Source organism: Triticum urartu, chromosome 4A, assembly GCF_056163025.1.
Source record: "Triticum urartu cultivar PI428250 chromosome 4A, HENAU_Tu73, whole genome shotgun sequence".
In the NCBI taxonomy this organism is placed as follows: Eukaryota; Viridiplantae; Streptophyta; class Magnoliopsida; order Poales; family Poaceae; genus Triticum; species Triticum urartu.
The window spans coordinates 427355908-427364735 of record NC_141876.1 but is presented as its reverse complement, the minus strand read 5'-3'; the positions used below and the strand labels follow the sequence as shown (position 1 = coordinate 427364735).

The 8828-nt window shown below is 46.6% G+C and overlaps 1 protein-coding gene across 1 annotated transcript; it reads right to left on the bottom strand.

Moving 5' to 3' along the window:
• Positions 1-3899: 3899 nt before the first annotated feature.
• HCF107 (high chlorophyll fluorescent 107) lies at positions 3900-8513 on the bottom strand. Its single transcript, XM_048715278.2, has 8 exons — positions 8090-8513; positions 7764-7907; positions 6921-7226; positions 6760-6819; positions 6124-6369; positions 5148-5258; positions 4706-4882; positions 3900-4562 (listed from the first exon to the last, which is right to left on the bottom strand). Exons 1-8 carry the CDS (start codon positions 8426-8428, stop codon positions 4152-4154), a joined length of 1794 nt encoding a protein of 597 aa, XP_048571235.1. The 5' UTR covers positions 8429-8513; the 3' UTR covers positions 3900-4151.
• Between the last annotated feature and the right edge of the window lie 315 nt (positions 8514-8828).

Here is an 8828-nt window from a genome sequence, read left to right as displayed (position 1 = left end):
AGAAGCATGCTCGTGTCCTCACTGACCGAGAGCTTCTTGTGGCCCTTCACCAAAAGCAAGATAAGCATCACGACTGGCTGAAACGTCAGATGAAGAGCCTCTTGGTGGATGTCAATCGTCTTCGAAACCTGGCCACCAAGAATGCCTTCGTTACACATGAGACTTGCCGTCGTACGTGGAAAGGGCTCTCAATGATCTGCACTGAAGTTGAACTTGAAGAGGATGGCTTCACAGAGCGCTTCAAATTTGACACCACACCCCCTAGGAGGGCTGTGATGCGCAACACACCATCACTTGAAGACTCTGAGTTTTCCTCATCTGCTGCCACCGTCACTGCAAGGATCATTGATGAAGATGATGATGCTACTTCACCACCACCTGCTTCAGCACCTCAAAGCTCAGCACCGCCAAACAACTCCACCGACCCTGCTGCGCCTGGGAACGCGTAGAAAACTCTATGTCTTCAAACCTTTTTGGTCATTCCTGACAAAAGGGGGAGAAGCATATGATGTTTATAGTCTTCAAGCGGGTCAACATGGGCGGGTGCCTTGTTTTGTTATACTTTGCTTCGTGTTTACAACTCTTGTTTTTACTTCATTTGGTTCTTTTGAGTTGTAAACACTAAAACTCGATGGTCGTCTGCTACTTGTTTACCACTCTGTTTGCGAAGATAAATTCCGCATGTGCGACGATAAATTCCGCACTCACCTCATTCTGCAGACGTCCATTTTCCATTATGCATGTCATTATCTTCATATACTCTCACATGCATAGTGGATTGTCATCATAAGCTGAAGCTGATCTCCACAAGTACAACCTGCCATGTGCATTTGCATTCCAAAAGCAAATTAACTTATATGCACATCTTCAGGGGGAGCTCTTGCTACTTATGAAGACAATTCCTTTACAAACTTCACACTTTATATTCCCCGTTGAAAACTTCAACTAGTTTGTCATCAATCACCAAAAAGGGGGAGATTGTAAGTGCATCTAGTGCCACCCCTAGTTGGTTTTGGAGTATTGACGACAAACCTAGTTGAGGGACTAATGTGTTTGTGAGAATTGCAGGAAAACACAAGTAGAAGTCCCTCATTGATTCGGTTTTACTACCAGAGATGACCCCTAAAAATGTATGAAGACACTGAAGACAAATGTGGTATATGAAGATATTCACATTGAAGACTATGACAAAACAAGACACGTTATGAAGCCTATGGAACTCGAAGACTTAGATCTTTCGTAGTTCTTTTTATTTTGTGTTGAGTCATAGGAACCACCGTACTGTTAAGTGGGGTCCAGGAGAACCAGTCAGAATGACTGAAGTGATGCCTAAATCAAAAACCTATGTCTTCGAGTGAAGACAATGAGAGCGAATCTTGTCCAGAGCCGGACAAGTCAGCTTTGCTTGCAGCCCAAGTAAAGTTGTCATGAGAGTTCGAAATCTGACCGTTGAGACACGTGTCAGTTCCTTAGTGACCCAGGGTCATTTCGGACAAATCAGGTCGGGTTGCCAAGTGGCTATAAATAGCTCACCCCCACAACCATAAACGGTTGGCTGCTCAGATTTCAGTGCACGGCTTTTGTCGTTTGAGAGCAACCCACCTCGAAGCCTTTGAGAGAAAATTCCTAGTGAGGAGAAAAGCCCTAACCACCCAGAGCCAGAGTAAATTGGGCATCACTTAAGTCTTCTTGTCTGTGTGATCTGAATACTTATTACACTTGAGGACTGTGAATCCTCCAGACGGTTAGGCGTCGCGTTCAGAGCATCCAAGAGACATTGTGGATTGCCAGTGAACGAAGTCTGTGAAGGTTTGGGAGTCTACCTTGAAGACTTACCAGAGTGATTGGGCGAGGACTAAGTGACCTTAGCTCAAGGAGAATACGGTGAGGACTTGGTGTCCTGAACTGTGTGTTCAGGACTGGGTGTCCGGGACTGTGTGTCATAAGGTTTAAATACCTAGCCGCTCCAACCAGACGTACAGTTGTCACAGCAACTGGAACTGGTCCAACATATCATTGTCTTCAACGAGTCACTGGTTTCATCCTCACTTCCTTCTCTTGCTGTTACTCATTGTGAAGTCACTGCATGCTTGCTTTATCATTTGTCTTCATAACGTGAATGCATGATCTGTTTGGCTTCATAACTTCTTCCTACTTGATCCTTATTACACTGAAGCTGTTTGTCACTGTGCTTTCACTCTAATGAATACATGACCATGGCTGGCCTAGTGTAATCTAACTTCCGCTGCATAGTAATAGGCATAATCTTCACTGTTTGTCTTCATAACTCCCAAGTTTTGAAGACTTTCATAAAAATCGTCCATTCACCCCCCCTCTAGTCGATATAACGCACTTTCAATGGTCTAGAGCATCCAAGAGTAATTGTGGGTCGCCGAGTGACCGAGTCTGTGAAGGTTTGGAAGTCACCTAAAGACTTACCACGAGTGATTGGGTGAGGTCTGTGTGACCTTAGCTCAAGGAGAATACGGTGAGGACTGTGTGTTCTCAGGTTTAAATACCTAGCCGCTCCAACCAGACGTACGATTGTCACAACAGTTGGAACTGGTCTAACAAATCATCGTCTTCACCAAGCTACTGGTTCTATTTCCTCAACCCTTTCATTTCCTCATTCATATGTTGATGAACTTGATCATTACTGTTTGAAGACTTTGACTGAAGACTTTCTCAATTTCCTCGATCATATTTCTTCAGTCACATTGTTTTCAGCCTGCTCATCCTGTTTTCACGCCACTTGTACTCTGTGCTTGTTTCATTCAATCATGATGACTGCGCTACTGCTCTGTTCCGCATGCACCTGAGTACTTATTCCGCTGCTAGTAGTTCGTGACTTAGGAAATTCCTCAAGTTGAATTTCCTCAGTGAAAAATTTGTAAAGATTGTCTATTCACCCCCCCCCCCTCTAGTCGATATAACGCACTTTCAGGGGCAGGTGATGCAGTTGCACCCCGAAGAAGTTCAAGAAACTGCGGAGGAAGGGATGAGGTGGCATGGAAAAGCCTCGCTCGACGTGCATCATGAGGAGGACATGCTTATCCAGCCGTGGTGCGGGCTCCGGCTTGTCTGCCTCCGGTAGCCTCCAGCCTTCCTCCGGGACCAACCCGTCGATGACGATCCCCTCCATGTCTTCCGCAGTGACCTGAGGCGGAAGCCAATCCCCCTGGATCCAGTCGGGCGAGGGAGCGGGGCTCGACGACGAGTCCTTCTGTGCCTTCTTGGCCCGCTCAAGCTTGGCCGTCGCGTCCTTCACCATCCTCTCCGCACACTCCGGCAAGGCGTGGTGGTGGGCTTGGTGGAGAGGGCGGGTGGCGAGCTCGTCAAAGTGGACGAAGGGGTGAAAAAGGGATTTGGTAATTTTTCTACCCCAACCCTACCGTGTTTTATACCGTGGATAAATCCACCCCGAGGATTAGTGGTCGTTGATCTCCGGTCCCACGGCACCCTCAAATCTCGCCGCACAGAGGAAGTGCGACACATGGCAGATTTCCGGGGCAGGAATCGAGGTGCCGTGCCTCCACTTTCCCCACGATCCGCGGCGCAACCGCGTCCGCACGCACGCGCATTTTGAAATCGCGGTAATTTCGCCGCAGATCAATCCGATTGATCACCGGTGATCTCTTTCCTAAGAATCACTCTCGGTCCGCCAAACACCCTCGAGGGTCGTCCTTCACTCGGACGCACAAACGAACCGATTGAAGTCAACTTCAGGACCACAATGGGATGAGCTCAACGCTCCGCTACGGATTGACTTGCCCTTTTACTAGGCTCCAAGGCATGAGTCTCATAAACTTGGACTCGAAGATGGCCAGTGTTGGTGCTCCTCCGAGACATCGAGTGGCATCTATCCGGAGAGTTAGACTACTTGCAAAGAACAAATGCTGTAACCACACAAGACTGATGGGCTTCTATACACAGCTACACTGCTTCTCGAGCAGCCTCTGACAGAACTACATACACAATGGGCAAGTGACTGCTAATGTCAGCATCGGGGTTCTTCTTATTACAGATATACACATAAATGCACGTACTACTTACTACTGTCCCTCAGGCCACGGTACCTGTCAGTGATCGCTGGATGGCTGTGCACGGTGGACATGGCAACAACTGCTGCTAATGCTGGACGGAAGAAGGAACTACGGGACGGGAAGAAGAGGGAGAGGCTTCCTGGTCAGCCGCCGCGTCCTCCTCTGAGAAATAACTCCGGGATCAGAGCCCTCTAGCACAGCGTCTAGCTCCGCCGGGTCCAGGGCCAGCCTCCTCCTGATGAAGCCGTCCACGTCAAAATCACTCTCTGCCTCCCGAGTGTATGCAGCACGGCGGTCCACGATGCTGTCGAGGTTGGGAGTGCTTGAACCTTCAGCCGTGCCGCTGTCGAGGTCAGAAGTACTTGAACCTTCAGCTGTGATCCCCCTGTTCCTACCTTGCTGCATCACTTGACCGGACGGTCGGTCCATGTTTAGGAGCTTCTTCACGCTGTCTAGAGCAGGATCGATGATGTCGAGGAAGCCCATGACCCAGGAGGCATCATCCATGACCTCGATACGCTGTCAGGATGGGGAATGATCAGTTGCATTGCCACGGGTCTCCCGCGGTAGGCTAACAACTGCTGCTAGCCTGCTACTATGTTGTTCATGGAGATGTAGGCACAAACACATGAACACAAAAGATATAGTTTGCATGCACTAACCTGCTGAAAATAAAGGTCCCGTATTTCTTCAGCTCGAACTGGATCCCCCTGTTCCTCCTCTAGTGCCGCCCATGTCAGCCATGTCACCTCACTCTGAGAATTGATGTTCAGCGAAGACCTCAACAATCTTCTGGCAGCAGTGTAGTTACCCACACGCTGTTCTAGGACTCCCCAAGCCTATAAAAGTAGTGCTCATAATTTAATGGTATGAGATAGTAAATGGAATAATAGCCGACATTAGGAGCTAATCTTCAAATTGCTAGAATGATGCAGTTTGAGCCTTCAAATCATGGATACAACATATGCTTCACACATACGAGCAAGCAGTCAAGTTGGACTATTTCATCAAATCAAACTGTATATATTCGATGGTGTGTGAGACAAAAAGGTATAACAAACACTTAGACAAAGTATCAGATTTTGTTCAAGTGATATTCTTTACCTGAAGACAACGAGCAGCACATTCATTTGTTGAATTAACTGACAAGGCTCTTTGATAGAGTGACCTTGCAGTTCTCTCATTTCCTTCTTTCCACTCCATCCAACCCCAAGCCTATAACATGAAATGCTAAGTTTCAAAGATAACCTAATACTGTAAAGAAAACAGTCCATAAGCAAGTAGCCATGTCAATTAGCTGGAAATAAAAAGCACATCTAAATGTTGAATGCAAAGTGGTACTCTTGTATATTTCGTTCCTGATTTTGGTAGAAACATCTGTCCTTCTAGTTGTTCATATCCAATCTTTTTTACTTCAATGTGACCAACAACATGCAAAACCTACAGATATTCCTGTGACCATATATCTGGTTCGATCCCTAGGCGTGCAGGTGTGTGTTCGCATTAGTAGAATAGCATGTGCCCACGTTAAGTGAAGCCGGTAAAATGTGTGAGCATCATGGGGTGTGGTGTGTGTGAGTTTATGTGTCTTGCTTGTACTCTCTGAAAAAAGAGAAAATGCAACACCTTCCATGGTGGAAGGTAGGTAATATATCTAATTGCACCCAAAAAGTAAACTCTACAGAAACTCAAAATATATCACTCAAGATCTTAAAGAACACTGGCTAAATAATCTAAACTCTGAAGGTGAAAGAAGGATATAGAGCACAACACAGAAGTACTAACAAAAGGGAAGGCATATTCTGAACTCAAGGGATGCACTGAATATTCCGTGAACCTTTCCATTCCCAAATGATTCGATTGTATATTTGCATACTGAATAACTAGGACTTGCAAGTTGCAGCTCTACTGTAAGAGGCACTACAACAAAGTAATGTCGGAAACTGAAAAATTGTATCTCCAGACAGAGGAAAAAGAACATTAAGAAAAGGCGTACAGACCAACTGCAAATGAAGTAAAGCAAACCACATGGAGCTTAAATGGTCAGATTAATAAAAGAGGTAAGTGCAGAAATACTTACTATCCAAACTGGTTGGTGCCTTGGATCAATCTGAGATGCCTTTCTAAATAATACACGGGCAACATTTGGAGATGCACAATTGTATTCCAGCAGTGCAAGTGACTGTAGAATTACAGGGTCCCTAGGGTTCACAGCATGGCCAATCTTAAGTAACTTCCTTGCTTTGTCAGTGTTACCTTGATTGGCCTCAAAGAGTGCCCAAACATGCCACGAAAATCTGTTCTTGGGACTAGCCTGGACAGCTTTCTGCACAGGAAAACCGAAGTTACTTTCTGCCAAGAAACTTGATTTTCTTTCAAGGAATGTGATAAATAATACGAGGAACTATCACATGCAGATGTGAACCAATAGCACCATAGTATGACCCTAGCATTGTATTATAGTGGAATAACTGAAACCGATATAGTTACTAGTAGAGCAGATCTTCCAACAAAAACCAGACAAATAAAGGGTGAATCTACAATAATTCCATCGCTACTTGGAATTTCTTTCTACTTCACACTACCCATTAAGACAAAAAACCCTCTGAAGATACGTGAACATGAGGAAATGGATGAACAAGCCTTAGAAAATTACAAGTATGAGAACCAAACCAGTAAAAACCATCAATGGGAAGTATGATTGTCTAAGTATTACCTCAAAGAGCTTCCTCGCAATGACATTGTTTTCTGCACGCATTTCTACCTGAGCCCAAGACTACTAGAAAATTGTCATACATAAGTTCACAGTTCAACACAAAATACAGCTTGAAATTTCTTTTTATGCAGTAAACAGAAAACTATGAAGCAAATACTTACTAGCCAACTTGCACAACTTTTTGGATTGCATTGAGTAGCTTGCTGGAATAAAGTCCGTGCTTGTTCAAAGCGCTCTGCTCTAGCTTCAAGCAAAGCAAGAGTCTGGTAAATGTACTCATTTCCTCCACAATATTTCAGACCTTTTGCAAGTAGGTTCCGAGCCTTTTTTATGTTTCCTTGTTTGATTTCTAAAATTGCCCACCCATGCCAAGCTGCAATGTGCTTTGCATCAGCCACAGTAGCAGCATCAAATAGCTCTCGTGCTCTTCGAATACTCCCACCCTTGCTTTCTAGCACTGCCCAGCACTGTAATCCAAGCAAAAGGAAAACCATGACTTCTGCATGTTTTATTGGATTTCTCACTAGATGACGTAATTTCTAGATATGTCAAACATACACACTGGGGTCAATGTGCAAGATAGTTCCAGCTGGGCACATCACACAGGATTCAATCAAAAATCTCGAATGACTTCCTACATTTTCTACCAGATCGTAACAATATTTCAAGAAATTATGTTCTGACATAAATAACATGTGTAAATGAAAGCTAAATAGTAAAAAGATTGACCCTTATAGGTGCTCCCAGTGTGTTCTTTTTCGTTTGAGAAACACCGAGTATAACATATAGACGAACGAGTTATAGTTAAACATAGTCAAATCCACACATGGCATATTAACAAAAAAAATTACACTTGGTATATTAAGATATTGTTAAGATAACCGTATGGGCATTATTTATGTTGACACGTAAGCCTCTAGAGGATGAACCACATGCCCTGCATTGCTGACGTGGTATAAATTTTTCTACTAGTCGGTTTAGAAGTGAGGTGATGACGTGCAAACCTGCCAAATGTATGGATTTTCTCCCTGTGTGGCTTGGCAGCCCCTTTCATAAGCCGCTCTAGCTTTGTCAAACCTCGACTGTTTGCTATATAGCTTCCCAAGCGCGACGTATGGGCGCCCGTCTTCAGGCCAATACAACATGCACTGGATCAGAAATCGATCGTCAGCTTAGAGCAACCAAACAATTAGACACTTGATGATTCTATATAAACAATAATGGAGTAGCATTTTAGAGCACAATGCAGCCTCATTATCTCTTGTTGTGTTTCAGTGAGATGTCATACTATTATGTTGGATGCATTGAACTCTGTGCTGTAGGTGCGCACCTTGTTGAGGAGCTTCTCGGCTTCCGCGAACTCGTACTTCCTGGTGTGCACCTTGGCGCGGTGGAGCCAGAGCTCGAGGTTGATGGGCAGCGGGCGCTCAGCCGTGGCGGCGGGCTCGCCCATGGCGGGCTCGAAGAGCGGGACCTTCTTCGCAATCTCCTCCATTCTCCTGTCGAAGGGGCCCTCCCCGTCCCGCTCGGGCCCTCCCCCTGCCGCGGCAGCGGGCCTCCGGCGGCGTAGGCGGAGGAAGAAGAGCGCGGCGGCGGATGAGGCCTTGGTGGTGGCAGGGCCCGGGAGGGGCGGGGGAGGCGGCGAGGACGAGAAGAGCCGCATCGCCATGGCGCTGGAGCGCGACGCGGTGCTCTGGTCGGAGCAGCGAAGCAGGCGAGGCCGAGGCGTGGCTTTGTGAGGGAGGGGGTGTGGAGTTTACGGGATTGCCCACGCGCGTGCGGTGGTGTTGACGCCGTGGGCGGGGCTGCGGGGGCAGAAGCGGGAGGCGGGGATGGGGGAGGCCGTTGGAGAGGCCCGGAGCGCGCCACGTCGCCGGGCAGGGAAGGTCAGTGTTTTTTGAGTTTCACCGGACCGGCAAAACCTCTCGGGACGAGTGCTTCGCCTCGGCGTGCGATTGGACACGAGGCGGGATGCCCGTCTCCTGTTTTCCAAGGAAAAGAGAAGCGTCCCGTTCCTGCCTGTGATTGTCACCGGGGATGTACCATGAAACTATCAACATATCTTTCTT

Coding starts and splice junctions, on each gene's coding strand:
- HCF107 (XM_048715278.2), bottom strand. CDS start 8,428: ATGGCGATGCGGCTCTTCTCGTCCTCGCCGCCTCCCCCGCCCCTCCCG. Junction 6,820..6,920: donor AAAGTTGTGCAAGTTGGCTA/GTAAGTATTTGC, acceptor ATTTTCTAGTAG/TCTTGGGCTCAGGTAGAAAT. Junction 6,370..6,759: donor TTGCGAGGAAGCTCTTTGAG/GTAATACTTAGA, acceptor TTTCCTGTGCAG/AAAGCTGTCCAGGCTAGTCC.